Source organism: Panthera pardus, unplaced genomic scaffold (assembly GCF_024362965.1).
Source record: "Panthera pardus isolate Hobbes unplaced genomic scaffold, ASM2436296v1 HiC_scaffold_11, whole genome shotgun sequence".
Lineage (NCBI taxonomy): Eukaryota > Metazoa > Chordata > Mammalia > Carnivora > Felidae > Panthera > Panthera pardus.
The window spans coordinates 101367487-101383237 of record NW_026526666.1 but is presented as its reverse complement, the minus strand read 5'-3'; the positions used below and the strand labels follow the sequence as shown (position 1 = coordinate 101383237).

The following is a 15751-nucleotide window of genomic DNA, read 5'->3' as shown; positions in this document are numbered from 1 at the left end:
GGTTCTGAACCGCTGTGCCCTGGACCTTCCACTCCTGGCTCTACTTGAGCTGCAGGGAGTCAGATGGGGCCCTTGGAGGGGTCCTCTCCTCGGAGCATCGGTGGCTCTCTGCCTGGTCCCACTCCTTGGCAGCCTGGGAGGGGACAGGCCTGCCGGCCACTTCCCAGCTAGCAGTAGATGAGGTTATGCCATCCAGAGTGAGGGATGAGGGCCTGAGTTTTAAGCCACACTCACAGCCCTACCCTAAGAGGGATCGTGCCCCAGCTGTCCCGTGCAGGCGAGCACCCTGGCCGGCCAGGTGGCCCTGCATCACCAAGCAAGGCTCGGGCCTTCCTGCAGACCTCCATGGCCTCAGGGATCATCAGGCGACTCCGCCAGCCACCTCTGGGTCTGGCTCTACTCGGACTGCCTTCCCAGGGTCCCAAGACCTCTGGGTGGGCAAGAGGAGGGCTAGCTGGGGAGCCTGCATAGCCCCAGGGCCCGCACCCACACGACGTGTGTGGCAAGTCCCCAGGACCCAGCGAAGGCAAGAGTGGCTGGAGACAGGGAACCCCATACCGCTGAGGAGTAGCTGATCCGGAAGAGAGGCTGGAGGGCAGTGGGCTCATTAGCAGGCACCCACCTCTCCCAGGGACTCCTCACCCCCACCCCCACTTGAAGCCGACAGAACCCTCAATGTCCAGACACCCCCGCCCCCCCCCCCGCCACCCCTTTCCCCACCTGTCCGAGTGGCTCTGCTGTTTCAACACCCAAGCCTTGGTTGCAGAATCAGTGCATCTGTTGTTTTCTCATAATTTTCCAGACAAAGACCAAAGATCCAGTAAGAGGGGCGGTGTTTATTTGTTTTGCTTTTTTGCTTAGATTGTAATCCTGGTGATTATAGAATATCAAGAAGTAAAATCAACAAAGGCTTTCCTTTCCTGGCCCTGCACGGATCCCCTTTCCTGGTCGATTAGCGCCACCTGGTGGCCCACGGTAGCAGAGCGGCTCAGAGATGTGAGTCCTCTGCAGTAGCCAGACCCACCCACCCCCCTCCCCGCACGCAGCAGGTGTCAGGCGCCTGGGGACGTGGGGGCACTGTGCCGCCCTGCCTGTGGACCTAGTGTCTGGGATGTGATGGGAGGCCATCTGGGGCCTGCTCCGGGATCCAGGAGCGCTGGGCTCTGGATGAGGCTGGAGCGAGCAGAAGGGGCCCCAGGGAGAAGCACATCGACTGCCTTTCCTCTCTGACTCAGTCTATCCTGATGAGACATCACCAGCTGGAGCAAGACCAAAGGGCTGGAAGCTTCTCCCTGACAAGGGAGGCATCCCCCAAGTCTTGGCCAGAGTCTGTGGGTGTTGAGTCAGTTAGCAAAGTAAGTCACATAGGTGCTGCCCCCACGTAGCTGCAGGCAGGGGCACCGAGATGGGAGAGGGGCAGGGGAACAGCCAGGGGAAGGGGGGTCTGTTGCAAGAAAGGGTTGGAGGATTTCTTTCTGGTGAGAAATGTTCGTTTGGAAGCACTTTTGTCCCTGCTCTAAAGTTACGCTCTCAGGATAGGAGCGCGGGACCAGGAGTCCGGAATGAGCTTGGGCACGGCCAGGCTGACCGCCGCTGGGGCTCAGGGGAGCCAGAGCTGCATGGCTCCCCACCCGATGCTCCAAGGCCCGCAAAGCCTGCGCAGAGATGTTGGCTCGGTGCCGGGAGCAGCGGTCGACATCGAGACTACCTGGGCAGATTGATCAAAGGCAGGCTCCTGTCCTACCCCCCACCCCAGCCCCTCGGACTTTCCGATTCCACAGGTCTGGATAAGATTCTCATGCTTTTTGAGAGATCCTAAAGCAGGCTCCAGCGAGAGGCCCACCGAGGATCCTTGTTGTGGAGATCAGGGTCAGACCCCTGCTGGGGTCGTGGCCTTCTTTGAGCATTAGTTGGTTCTCCAATCCTTGTGGGAGGGAAGCGGGCGGTGGAGACAGCGCCTGTCTTGAACTTGCACAAAGGATTGGGTGTAAGTAGTCCTGTGAAGTCTTCCCATAGACTCTTGGTCGAGATATGCTACCCTAGAAGTTTCCTTGGGTTGAATTTCATGTCGGAGCCAGGTACATAATGGGGTCTTGCCAGACGTTCATGGACTTGAACTCATGAGACACGTGGGGATGCCATGAATGGAAGCACATCTGTGTCCCCATGGCAGGCCCAGGGCCTAGGATGGCAGTTCTGTCCCTAAGAGCAGGGACCCTCATCGGTGGATGGAACTGTGAGATCTGGAAGGTTCTGCCCTGCTCCCTGCCTCTGTCCACAGGATTTGGAGTCACTGGGGGAGGTGAAGACAGTACAGAAAGGCCTGGAGAAGATTTTCCTGCCCATTTTGCTTGTCCCTTTGGTTAGGAGCCAAACTCCTCAGGCACGGGGAGTGGGCAGAGTGGGTCCCCTTATGTCCCCAGCTCCTGCCAGCGCGCCTTCCTGGCACCTCCCACCCCGAGGCAGAGGAGAGCAGACAGGGGGCATCAAAGGCAAGTGGGTTTGGGTTTGCTTCCTTTCCTTGCTCTGCTCAGAGGATCCGGGCTTGGTTTGCAAACGTGCCTCTCTCCCTCAGGCTAAATTGTGTTTAGCTGATCTGGCCCCCAAGTAGGAAAACTGAAAGAGAAATACTTCTTTTGATTTCCTGTCTCTCCCTGGCTGCTTGGGCACCTCACACCCCCTGCTGCTGCAGAATCCTGGCTCTGTCCTCACCAGCCCCTAATTCCGCGTGCGCGGATGGAGTGTATCCTGTGCCCCTGTTGAGGACACAGCAGCCCCACCCACATCCCGCGGCTGGCTGCCACCCTGAGCTGACAGAGCCTTGCTCAGGGCCGGGGGCTGGTTTTGTGAAACTTAGAATTCACTGCCAATATTAAAATCTCCAGATTTTCAGCTTCTCTTTGAATCTCGAAGGTTCTGGTCCACCCAGTCGGGAGCCAAGAGGCAGCTACCCTTTTAGCGGCACCTGCCGTCCTGCGAGCAGGCACCACCTCCGGACGTGAGGAGGAGGCATGTGATGCCAGGATTCCTACAAGCCCAGGGTCTCGAAAGCCGCGAGACGGAAGCTGTCTGGAATCCCACGTGGTCCCCGCCCCCACTGCCAGCGGCCTGGAGGAGGCGCTGCTGGGCCGGTCACTCCTACCATCTCTGCCACTGAGTGGGGCCTTGGGAGATGGTCTGCTGTTACCCCTGAACAGGGGGAGAGAAGGTTCCAGAGCCCACTTGGCTCCCTGGATGTGGGAAAACAGCTGGAGCTTCTCTCCTGGCCAGCTGGGCTTCGACATCGCTACACAACCAGGGCAGCGGGCACGTTCACCTCTTAGCGGGGCGCAGACTTCCCGGCCTCGGCAACAATGGCACTTAGCAAATCGGGAGTCTGAGAGCCTCCCGCCAGCTCCTCAATGCCACCTCCTGGACCCGCTTAGCAAGGAAACACTCGGCCCGGGCTGCTTTTTGGGACACGGGGGCCCCTAGGAGATCAGAGGTCGCCCGGGAGGCTAAGGGCTCAGGAGCCCGTCCCTATGTGGCCTGGACAGCTCAGACCGGCTCCCGGTCCCTCCCACCCAGAAGAAGCGGTACGTTCTCAGGCCCCCTGCCCTTCTCCACGGCGTGTCTACGGTCGGAACAAGGTGCCCCCCACCATAGAAGATGAAAGAGGAGGGGTCTTGAAGCCCCACGTCCCCAGACTTCCAGAACCAGGAATTACAAGCTCCCTGGGGACTCAGCACTTGCGTCCCTGCGTGTGCACGCCGTCCTGCCCCCGCGCAGCCCCTGCACTCCTCCCAGTGAGATTCTGGAAATGTCCTCAGGCCCAGTAGGAGAAGACAGTTGAGGGTGAAATGGGGCAAGGGAACAGCATGTGTGTGTCTGGATATGAGACGTTAAATCTAATGAAGATTTTATCCAGTTGAACCCAGGAATCAGAAGGAGGGCCTTTATTCCCGTCAATAAGAACGCAGTCAAGACGAAACTCTCAGAGCCTGCTAGTTCCCATTGACCTTGTTGCCATGGAAACAGCCTTAGTGTCAACAACTTGCAGGAATCCTAACGGGCTCATTCACGCAAGAGGCACGTGGCCTTGGCCAGCTCCCTCCCGCCCCGGCCTCGATCACGTGGTTCCTAAGTATGGTGACCATACGTCCAGGGTTGCCTGGGAACAGGCCGGTTTATACCATTGTGCAGCCAGATGATCCCAGCACCCCGTCAAGCCTCCAAGGTGACCGGCCTGGACAGCAGGCTAAATGGCCACCCTATTTATGGATGTTTACTGAGTGTTGAGTACCTGGGCAGGAGTAGGGGATGAGCCCAGACTGATGGGGAAGGAGGAAGGAACAACCCCCCCCCCACCACCACCACCACCAGGCCTCTGTTTGGTGAGGGGGGGGGGGCAGGTGTGGTTATCTTTGTCACCAACATTCCACTTGTCACCTGTATGTCATATACCAAGAAATCTCCTCCCGTGCAGAGAAGGCCAAATGTGGGCTCCAGCAGGCACTGTCTGTGGAGTTGCTGTAGTGACCCAAGCTCCAGCCAGAGTGCCCTGTCACACCTGTAGACGTTTCTGCCCCACAGAGCAAACAGGGACAGGCGGCTAGCTCTCACCAGCTCCCGGAGTCACTATGGGATTAAGGGGGGGAGGGGGGCGGGGCTTTCCATGTTCTCGTTTCTGACTCTGTCCAGCTCCTCTCTGAAGTGTTCCAGGCTTGATGTTTCAGAGCAGAAAGGAGGTCTCAGAGCCCTCCGCCCTGGCCCGCCTCAGAGCTTCTAATGACACCGTCGAATCAGAATCCTGGGTGTGGGTCTCACGTATCTGTCTCTGAAGTCCCTTGGGGACAGTGACGGGCAGTCAGGTAAAGCATACCTCTTACACGTGAGGAAACTGAGGCCATGAGAAATCAAAGATCCTCCCAAGGCCACACGTATGTGAGGAAAGCAGCTGGAGCCCCTGCCCCCCAGGCCAGCATGTCCCAGCCTGTCCCCACAGGCTCTTCTTTCTATACAGCTAGCTGGGACATTGAGCTCAATGGTTCGCTCTGCCCTTACCCGAAGTTTCACGGCTGCTTAGGGTAGCCATATCAGGAATGGACGTTTGTGGTTTCTGTAGGTACCCCTGGGACCCCCGGTCAGTGAGTCCCCTCCCACCCCACCCCCAGTGACTGGAAAGCCAGGTGAGGAACCCCTGTCTCAGACCCAATCACTGTCCTCACAAATACCTCATTCTCCGGGAGGAGTGTTTCTTTGAATTCCTGTCTCTTGTAGAAACGTCCCCTAAACGCACCCCAGTGTGCCAAGAGAACCCAGGCCAAGCAAGCTCCTGGGGACCCTGGCAGCCCAGGTGTAGATGCAGGGATGGGCTCCTCACACAGGACCCCCTCCCTCTCTTGCTGACATCCGTTCCAAGAGCAGGTCCATGGCAAGCCCCACCTCCCACTTCCTGCCCCGGGTTGATGGCCCTGCCCGGGTGCCCACCTGGCCCCCTCCACGGTCAGGGTGGGCAGCGGGCTGGGGGACCACACCTGGCCCAGTCACAGGTCCCAGGGTCTCCTGCATGGTCACCACCTGGAGAATTGGACACCCTGTCCCTCAGAAATGAGTCCAGCTGTGATTGGAAGGGAAGTTCAGTTTCCTAAGGAGTAGCTCTCTCTCCTCCAGTCACTAATTAACCTTCCTGCCGTTCTTTGGTCCCCAGAGGGTTGCAGGCTCGGGAGGCCCTGGGAGGCAGGTGGCTTAATGGGAAGAGCTAGACACGGCAACCGCTCCCCACCCCCACTTATCTGCTGTGTGACCTTGGACAGGTCATGTGACTTTCCTGTCTTGGTCTTCATGTTAATGAAATGGGACGAGAATTCTGCCTCAAAGGATTGTTGAGGGATTAGAGACATAACCTCTAGACCAGTGGGTCTCAAACTTGAGCCACCGTCGAATCCCTGGGGGGCTTGTTAAGACCCAGACCTAAGTCCCATCAGCAGAATTTCTTATTCGATAGGTCTGGGTAGGGCCTGGGGATGAGCATTTCTAACAGGATCCCAGGTGGTCAGACTGCTTCTGGGACCACAGCCTGAGACCCGCTGCCCAATGCCCTGTCCACATTAATGCTCCGGAGGGGACGGATAATATTGTTACTCGTGTCCTTTTGCAACGTAGTCAACATATAAAGAGCCTAGCGCAGTGCCGGGTTCTGGAAAGTCCCTGATCTCAGGGCCTCTTGAACGTGCACACACGTATACACACACTAAGTGTGCAGTGTGCACAAGGCAGGATTGGGTCTCTCCTGGGGCTTCTAGGGCTCCCGCCAGTAAGCTCTTGGGGCTTCCACAACAGAACACCACAGACTGGGGCATTTCGGCCATGGAAATTAATTTCCTCGCAGTTTGGAAGCTAAAGTCCAAGATCAAGGTGTCAGTGGGGTTGATTTGTGGTGAGGCCTCTCTTCCTGGCTTGCAGACGGCTGTCCCTCACCGTGCCCTCACATGGCCTCCGCGATATGCACACACATTCCTGGCGTCTCTCTTCTTCTTACAAGGACATGAGTCCTATCAGGTCAGGTCCCCACCCTTATGACCTCATTTCACCTCAGTGACCTCCTGAAAGGCCCTATCTCCAAACACAGTCGGATTGTGGTTAGGGCTTCAACTTAAGAATTTGGGGGCACGCGATTCTGTCCTTACAGGGCGTGACAGGCCTAGCCTGCCTCGCCAAAGCTCCGCCCCACCCCCCACCTCCAAGGCTGGACCGGAGCAACCATAACCCACGAGGCCATGGCTAGCCGCCAGCACCACGTGGCCGTGAGCCCCCTCCCCGTCCCCAGCCCCCTCTCCTAGATCCCAATGACTCTCTTCCCAGTGGTTGGCCGCCTCTTGGGTAAATTGTTCATCAGAAGATACTCTCCAAAGCATGGCCACATGCTGCTGTCATTGATTTCATTTTGATTATTCATATTAGTGGGATTGTAGCTGCCTAGCCATGGGTGGTAATTAGGGTAAGTGTTGAATACAGGCCAGGTCGGCACCAGAGTGGGCTGGGGGTTCCTGTGACAGCCACCCCGGCCCCTGTTCTGCAGGCCAGTCTTCATGCAGGATATGCTGCGGGCAGCCCGGCCAGAGCCATGGCTGGTCCCACGGCAGCAGCGGGACCCCTGCAGGGGGAGGGGGGTGGCACAGGAGCACCCCGAATACCCCAGTTTCCAGTGGAAAGTGGGGCCCTCCTGGCCACTCCAGGCTTGGCCCACCCATACCTGCCTTCTCCCCCAGTGGTACCCTCCCCTGCCCAGCCTTCCAGGGGCCACCCCCCAGGGTTGTGCATGGGAGACCCCCCTCCCTGGGATTCTGTACAAGCTGCACTCCTCCCACTTGAGGTGGCCGCAGATGGATGGGGGGCTGATGGCTGGGGAACTGGGAGCCCGGTGCCCTCCACCAAGACTTAGCAAACAGAGGGGACAGACGTGACCCAGAGCCACCAGGAGGTTATTTTGCTGGGAATTCCCTTTTCTCCCCTGCCCGCCTCCCTCCCCACCCCCCCAGGTCATGACCTTACATTTAATCAAGTGTATTTTAAATGCAGTTTCCATTTTGCTGCTTTTGCAAAGAGGGAAGGGCTGGAGACAGAAGGCCAGCGCACGTGTTCATTAACCTTCCCTCCATAAAACGCTCTTTTCCCATAGAAATCTCCTTCCCCACTGATTCATTACGTGTCGGGAAGCAGAGCATATGACATGTTAAAAGCCGTCTTGATAGTATTTGATATTCAGTACTAACAACTCACCAGCTCCGAGGAGGGGGCTTCTCTCCCAGCCCCCACTGGAGGGGGAGGGACGCAATCTGCATATTGAATGTGCCAAGACAGTAGGCAATTTGCATTAAGCATCCAGAAATTCTCCGCTTGCAATCTGTCACCCTTCACTGGGTTTTCATTTTATAACCTTAACAACAGAAGGAGGAGAGCAAGAGGCAGAAAGAACGCTGTAAGTGTGCCCGCATGGCAGGGCTGGAGAGGAAGCCTGGGACAAGCCGGCCGCTGTCAGCGCAGAGCGGGGCTCAGAAATGCCAGAAGACTCCAGCAGGGGTGCCTGCCACTCACTCGAGGGATAAAACAGCCCACCCCACCCCACCCCCAGACCCACAACTGGGCTGCCTGTAGGATGCCCTACAGTTCCTCTCTCCAGAGAGCCAAGTTCAGACCCAGGTGGGATTTTTCCTGAGAACACCTTGGTCTGCCTTTGCAGTGAGCATCTGCTCTGAGTCCTTCCCAGAGGTAGGAGAGGCCATGCTGTTTCTGGAAGGTCTTCTGCTCTCTCCCAGACTTGCAGGTAAAAATTCAGGCTGAGGACAGAGCTGTGTGTTCCCCATCCTGACTGCCCGTGAGGAACTCCTGGGAGCTTTAAAAAAACAAAACAAAACAAAACAAAAACCTGGCAGGGCACCTGGGTGGCTCAATTAGTTCAGTGTCCAACTTCGGCTCAGGTCATGACCTCAAGGTCCGTGGGTTCGAGTTCTGTGTCGGGCTCTATGCTGACAGCTCGGAGCCTGGAGCTTGCTTCGGATGCTGTGTCTCCCTTCCTCTGCCCCTCCCCTGTTTGCACTCTGTCTCTCTGTCTCTCTCTCTCAAAATTAAATTTAAAAATGTTAAAAAAAAATTTTTTTAATTAAAAAAAAAAGCCTGGCACCACCCCAGACCAAGGATATCATAATCTCTGGGCTGGGGCAGGGGTGGGGACATGCTCTGCCCACCCCCCACCCCAGCCTCTGCTTTCCTCTCTATAAAATGAGGAGTCTAGAAAAGATCCTCAGCCAAGAGGTCCCAGGCACGAGGCCAGGCCAGTGGACCCTGGCCTTCACTCCTGCCTTGACCAGGCTCCTTCTGCTATTATCTGTCTTCCATATTGGATTTCCAGGCAGAGGTTTATTTGAGAAAAGGGTCCCACAGCTGTAATGAGGTCTGCAAAGCCCTGGCCTGGGCCTTCCCTTTCAGCTGCCGGGGACAAGCTGGGGCCTGAGCCAGCAGGATCACAGACCTCCTGGGGCTGCCGAAGAGCTCCCCAAGGGATCCCAAGGCAGCAAAAAGTAGGCCGGAAACCCCAGCACTGCCCCCAGCTCCACATGCCCATCACGCAGCACTCTGAACAGGCACCCAGGACCGCGACTCCAGGCAGCTCAGCTGGCTCAGGGACAGAAGCCACTCAGCAAGCCCCCATCCCCTCGTGATGACCCACCAGAATGCAGGGCCCTCTGGCAGCAGGGCCATGGGCCTCATCAGAACCAGACAAATACCTGGGGCAGGTGCACGGACAAGGAAAGCAGCACCTGGCGGGATTCCCAGCACATCAGAACCCACACACGAGGGGTTTTCTCTGAAAAACGACTGGAGCCCTACATACAGGTGCTGACAAGGAACGGCAGCCATGGAGCTCTCTGCAGGGTGTTCCAAGGCAGAGCCACCGGCGGCTGTCACAGCAAGCAGCTTCCTCCCCCAAGCCCAGTTCCGACGGGCATCAGCCAGGCCGTGGAACGAGGCCAGCATTATCGTCATTAACGGTCAGCACAACAGTACCGGGCAGGTGGATGCACTTTCCTCCTGGCCGCCCCATGAGGCACACACTAGTCTATTCCCATTTTACAGGTGAGGAAACTGAGGATCAGACAGGTTTAGAGACTTGCCCAAATTCACACAGCAAGACTGCAACCTGGACTCAAATCCAGATCTGAATCTGACCCAGCTCCTACTCTCTGTGTAGACCCTCTGCCTCCTGGAGCCTCACAGAGCCAGGGCAGACACTGGGCATTGTGACCGTTCTTCCCCTGGACTCCGTGTGAGAGGAGCTCCGCCAGGGGAGAAAGGAAGTTGTCTTTGCGTTGGCAAAGCCACTGGCCTCTGCCTAGCATGACCCTGCCCTGCTCCTCTTCCCGGACCACCTGCTCCCACTCGCCCCATTTCACAGCGAGCCGGGTCCCTTTGAGAGCCCTGGGCACTGGCTCCAACCCCAGGGCTATGGATTCCCTGCCTCTGGAACCTGGCCCACCAGCAGCCACCAGAGAGAGCCGGGCTGTGCCCTGTACCCGACACACCACCTCTCGGCCGGGTCTGCTCCTGCTGAGACCACGGAGCAGTGGGTGTGAAATCCATCAGTCCGCAGGCCCAGGTGGCAAGTCAGTTTATTTTAGACCGTCGGCCCCTCTCCTGCCAGGCAGGCGTGCTCAGGGTGGGCTCTACCCTCAGTCATTCTGTGGACCCACCCCGATGGCAGGGACAACACAGTTCTAGGGCTGGCCATCCAGGCGGCTGGTCATCGGTGGGCATCCACTGTCCGGGTCATGTGGGCCCTTCAGTCCTGCCCCCTGTGCCCCCACAGCCTGGCCTACAGCCCCTGAGGCCGAGAAGTCCTGTGAGAAGAATCGGAAGCACCCCTCCAGGGGGGGGTGGGGTATCCAGCCCAGCATGTAGCCTCCATATCCTCCGCAAATCTCCACTACCTGCAGCTGGGGGTGGGGGAGGGCCCTCAGAGGCCCAGCCCTCCCTCCCTTGAAGAACCGCTTTGGTGCACTTGGACTTCGGGAAAACAGAAGCAAATCTCTAGGTCGTCCGCTCCCCAGGGTGCACCGTAGGGAAGGGAGGAGGGGAGGCAGAGGAAGAGCACAGAGCTCCCAGTGGGAGTGGGGGGTCTCATGGGGCAGCCTGGCCCTCCCTCCTCCATCCTCCCTCCTCCCCCCCCCCCCCCCGTGTATATCACTTCACCCCTAGAGCCAGCCTCCCAGCAGAGAGGGGGCTATGCTCTGGGAGGGCCCTGCCCCTGCACCCCGTGACCTCTGACCGCCCCCCTGCCCCTCTCTGTCCACAGTCCACGGCATCAAGTGGACCTGCAGCAACGGAAACAGCAGCTCAGGCTTCTCCGTGGAGCAGCTGGTGCAGCAGATTCTCGACAGTCACCAGACCAAGCCGCAGCCTCGGACCCACAACTGCCTCTGCACCGGCAGCTTGGGTGAGCGGGGCTCCCAGGGGCAGGGGGCAGGGGGCAGGGGGGGCAGCGGGGGCAGCTGGGGCAGCTGGGGCAGCTGGGCAGGGGGCGCTCTGCAGGCAGCAGGTGAGGCTCTCCTCCTCAGGGGTGGCCTGGATGTCCAGTGGGCGGGGCGGGGTCAGCCAGGAGCCAGGGGACAGCGCAGGACGGCACCCAGGACTGACTCACCCTCGTCCTGCCCACTTGGGGCAGGAGAGAGCAGTTTCCAGAGCGGCAGGTCCCTCTAGGAATGGGGGCAGCAGAGTTGGGGAGTGCAAGGCTTTGGGGCTCCAGGCCTCATGGACACACAGCAGGTACCCTCCGGGCCCCCCCATCTTGGGTATCGTCGTCAGGAAGCCCAGGGGCCCGGGCACAGGGCTGAGACGGGCTTTTCCGGGAGGTCAGCCCTGAGTCAATGGGACCACTCGAGCTGAACCTCTTTCCTTAACCTCTGTCCCCTCCAAGGATATAAAGCGTCCCGCACTCCCTGTCCTAATGTGCCTGTTTTTCTGATAATGATATTTGCTCTTAGGAATGTGCATTCTCCATTTCCTTCTCTGCCTTAATTAGATATTTCCATTAGAGGGTCATGTCACTTCCCTGAGAAGTCTTTGCGCACTTAGGAATAATGGTGGTGAGGCTGTAATAGGCGCAGGGGAGAAGTCACCCTTTTATCAAAAGCGAGGTGACCCTTATCAGCTGGAATGAAAATAATGGCAGAGGGGAGAGAAGAGAGAAGAGCCGACCTGGCCACTGCGTGCAGAGCCCTGGGGAGACTGGCCAGAGTCCAGAGACCCTCGGCCTAGAGCTTCTCCCTCTCTGCCACTGAGCTGGGGGGGGGGGGGGGGGGGGTAGCTAAGGCATTGCCTTTGCTTGGGTCTTAGAGGGATTTTGACCCACGAAGAGCTGAGGACACAACCCAGGCTGGCCAAATGAGGCAGGGGGGCAGATACCTTTCTGCCTCTGGAGCAAAGTCCAGAACCCTCTTTGGTCCTGGGGCCCGAGAGCGAATGCAGAGAGAGTGCATTTGCTCTCTGCAAAGAAACACTGCGCAGCCTGAACAGGCAAGCCCGGTTTGGGGCAGGGGAGAGGGACGCGGCCTCGGTTCTGGGCTGAACCGCCCACCCTGGCCGGCAAGAGCTGTTTCGGTAAATGGTGTCTGTCTCTGAAGGCGGCAAGGGTTTTCCTGGAGGATGACAGACTCTCCCCCTTGTCCTTCCCAACCGCCTATGTCCTGAGGTGCTATCACTAGCATTGGAAAAGCGCATCAAGGAAAAAGCCCCGCCCCCCCCCCCCGAGGGCGGTTCCATAGGGCGCGTGAGAGACCCCGCGACCCTGCGCGTGGGTGACGCGCCAGCCCCAGGGGTCAGTGGCCTGCCTGGGCCCCCAGCCGCTCAGGGGCACGATCGACCGGGGCCCCGGCTCTGACTCTCTGTTTGCACGTGCGTGCGTGGACGTGTGTGTGCGTGTGCGCGCGCATGCGTGTGTCGTGTGCCTCTCGTTCCGCAGGAGCGGGCAGCAGCGCTCACCACAAGTGCAACAGTGCCAAACACCGGATCATCTCGCCGAAGGTAGAGCCGCGGACAGGGGGGTACGGGAGCCACTCGGAGGTGCAGCACAATGACGTGTCCGAGGGCAAGCACGAGCACAGCCACAGCAAGGGCCCGAGCCGCGAGAAGAGGAACGGCAAGGTGGCCAAGCCCGTGCTGCTGCACCAAAACAGCACGGAGGTCTCGTCCACCAACCAGGTGGAGGTCCCCGACACCACCCAGAGCTCCCCCGTGTCCATCAGCAGCGGGCTCAACAGCGACCCGGACATGGCGGACAGCCCTGCGGTCACGGGCGTGTCCAGCATGGCCGTGGCCTCCGTGATGGGGAGCTTGTCCCAGAGCGCCACGGTGTTCATGTCTGAGGTCACCAACGAAGCCGTGTACACCATGTCCCCCACCACCGGCCCCAACCACCACCTCCTCTCGCCCGACGCCTCTCAGGGCCTCGTCCTGGCCGTGAGCTCCGACGGCCACAAGTTCGCCTTCCCCACCGCGGGCGGCTCGGAAAGCCTGTCGATGCTGCCCACCAACGTGTCCGAAGAGCTGGTCCTCTCCACCACCCTCGACGGTGGCCGGAAGATCCCAGAAACCACCATGAACTTCGACCCTGACTGCTTCCTCAATAACCCAAAGCAGGGCCAGACGTACGGGGGCGGAGGCCTGAAAGCGGAGATGGTCAGCACCAACGTGCGGCACTCGCCACCAGTGGAGAGGGGCTTCAGCTTCACCACCGTCCTCGCCAAGGAGATTAAGACCGAGGACACGTCCTTCGAGCAGCAGATGGCCAAAGAGGCGTACTCCTCCTCGGCGGCAGCCGCGGCCTCCAGCTCCCTCACCCTGAGCGCCGGCTCCAGCCTCCTGCCGTCGGGCGGCGGCCTGAGCCCCAGCACCACCCTGGAGCAGATGGATTTCAGCGCAATCGACTCCAACAAGGACTACGCGTCCGGCTTCAGCCAGACGGGCCGCAGCCCCCACGTCCACCAGACCCCTTCCCCGAGCTTCTTCCTGCAGGACGCCAGCAAGCCCCTCCCCGTCGAGCAGAACGCCCACAGCAGCCTGAGCGAGTCCGGGGGCGCTTTTGTGATGCCCACGGTGAAAACGGAGGCCTCGTCACAAACCAGCTCCTGCGGCGGCCACGTGGAGACACGGATAGAGTCTGCTTCCTCCCTCCACCTCATGCAGTTCCAGGCCAACTTCCAGGCCATGGCTGCGGAAGGGGAGGTCACCATGGAGACCTCGCAGGTGGCCGAAGGGGGCGAGGGCCTCATCAAGTCTGGGGAGCTGCAGGCCTGTAGCTCCGAACACTACCTGCAGCCCGAGACCACCGGGGTGATCCGCAGCGCCGGCGGGGTCCCCATGCTCCCGGGCGGCGTGGTGCAGGGACTCTACCCGGTGGCGCAGCCGGGCCTCGCCAACGCCTCCAGCATGGAACTCAGCCTGGACCACTTTGACATCTCCTTCAGCGGCCAGTTCTCCGACCTGATCAACGACTTCATCTCCGTGGAGGGGGGCAGCGGCACCATCTATGGGCACCAGCTGGTGTCGGGGGACGGCGCGGCGCTCTCCCAGTCGGAAGACGGGGCCCGCGCCCCCTTCGCCCAGGCGGAGATGTGCATGCCCTGCTGTAGCCCCCAGCAGGGGAGCCTGCAGCTGACCAGTGCCGAGGGCGGGGCTGGCACCATGGCCTACATGCACGTGGCTGAGGTGGTCTCCACCACCCCAGCGCAGGGCACCCTGGGGATGCTGCAGCACAGCGGACGGGTGTTCATGGTGACCGACTACTCCCCGGAGTGGTCTTACCCAGAGGTAAGCTGGGGCCGCCCGCGGCCTCCCCCACCCGCCCACCGGCGCCCTCGCTCGGCTCAGGGAGGCTCATTTGCATGCGGCTGCCCTTTGGAGGAAGCTGTGGACCATACAAAGCTGTCCCCTTCCTCTGTCCCCGTGGCCTTTGTCCAGCACCGGCTCTCAGACTCCACTTGAAGGCCAAGTGTCTCCTGGGGGCCAGGTGGCCCTCCCGCTCCCGCCAGGATGAGAGTCTGCTGTTAACCTGGCTTGCGGGTTAGGATTCCACCGACAGCTTTGCTTTGCTTTATGACTGTTTTGAAAAAATGTCCTAGGGCTGCAAAAACAAAACAAAGCAAATTCAGAAAGCACCACCATAGATCATCCCTGCCCATTACTCCCGATTTGCTTCGCTAAACAAAACAAAACATAAACAAATCCCCATCAGATTGAGGAGAAGGGTATAGTCCCGTAAAGCCAGCCGTGAAACGTTCTCGGGTAAATCGGGCCTCTACGACATCAAAGGCATGTCACATGACCCGGGATCTCCCACCACCTGTGGCCTCCCCCGCCCAGCCCCGGCCTACTGCCCCCCCCACCTCAGTTCCTTCAGGCTGACCTCTGACATTGAGCATCACTGCTCCAAAGCCCAGGACCGCCGGAAACCCGCCCCACCCCCCCCCCCAGAAAACCCAGGTCTTGCCACAGTGGCACAGTGTTTAAGGAAGAAACCTTGGCTTTCTCTCTGAGATAGAATGGCATAGGAAGGGGACAGAGAGTGGCCTGAGCTTTCCCGAATGCCCTGCTGCACACTGGGGCACACTCCCTGACTCCTCCCAGCCCGCCTGCCAGGTGCTTGGGGAGCGGCCCAGTCACCACGGGGCCCAGGTCGGCACTTTCTCCCAGGAAGGTGGCTGCCCACAGCTCCTTGGTCCCACTGCCACATCCCCTGGGCACCAGGGTCAGGGGCTGCTGTCCACTACACCGAGAGGAGGGCGCTCCTGAAAGACTGTGACTCTCATGGGGCATCAAGGCAGGAATGCAGATGCCACAGAAGGTTCTCCAGGTACGAGCGGTGCAGGGACGCTGGCCAGAACCTGTGCACGTTACAGACCCACGTGCTTGAGGGGCTCCCCGGGGTGATGCCTGAGTCAGGACCAGACTAAGGGGTTCCTGGGTCCGGGTCCAGATGGCATGTGCCCCACACTTACTAGCCAGTGGCCTTGGGCAAGGTGGCTGCCTTTCTTGTCTCTAAACCGGGCCATGGTGGCTCTTACCTCACTGGGTTGTTGTTAAGGACCGAGTAAAAGACTCAGGCAGCACCTGCCTCTTCCGTCCACCTCCATTTGCCCCTCCCCCAAGAAGGAGAATCCGGAAGATTCTGACCAGGCCTCCTCTTGGTTTGGCTCAGTTTGACCCTGTCAGCGATGCT

General features: G+C 59.5%; 1 protein-coding gene across 8 annotated transcripts in view; it reads left to right on the top strand.

The window, feature by feature from the left end:
* CAMTA1 (calmodulin binding transcription activator 1) overlaps nt 1-15751 on the top strand; it is an 851930-nt gene that overhangs the window by 749051 nt on the left and 87128 nt on the right. For all 8 annotated transcript variants that reach the window (XM_053899033.1, XM_053899032.1, XM_053899029.1 and 5 more), the window contains exons 9-10: nt 10832-10972; nt 12497-14343. In XM_053899033.1, the coding sequence (XP_053755008.1) occupies nt 10832-10972; nt 12497-14343 (1988 nt within the window). The remainder of the gene's footprint in view (nt 1-10831; nt 10973-12496; nt 14344-15751) is intronic.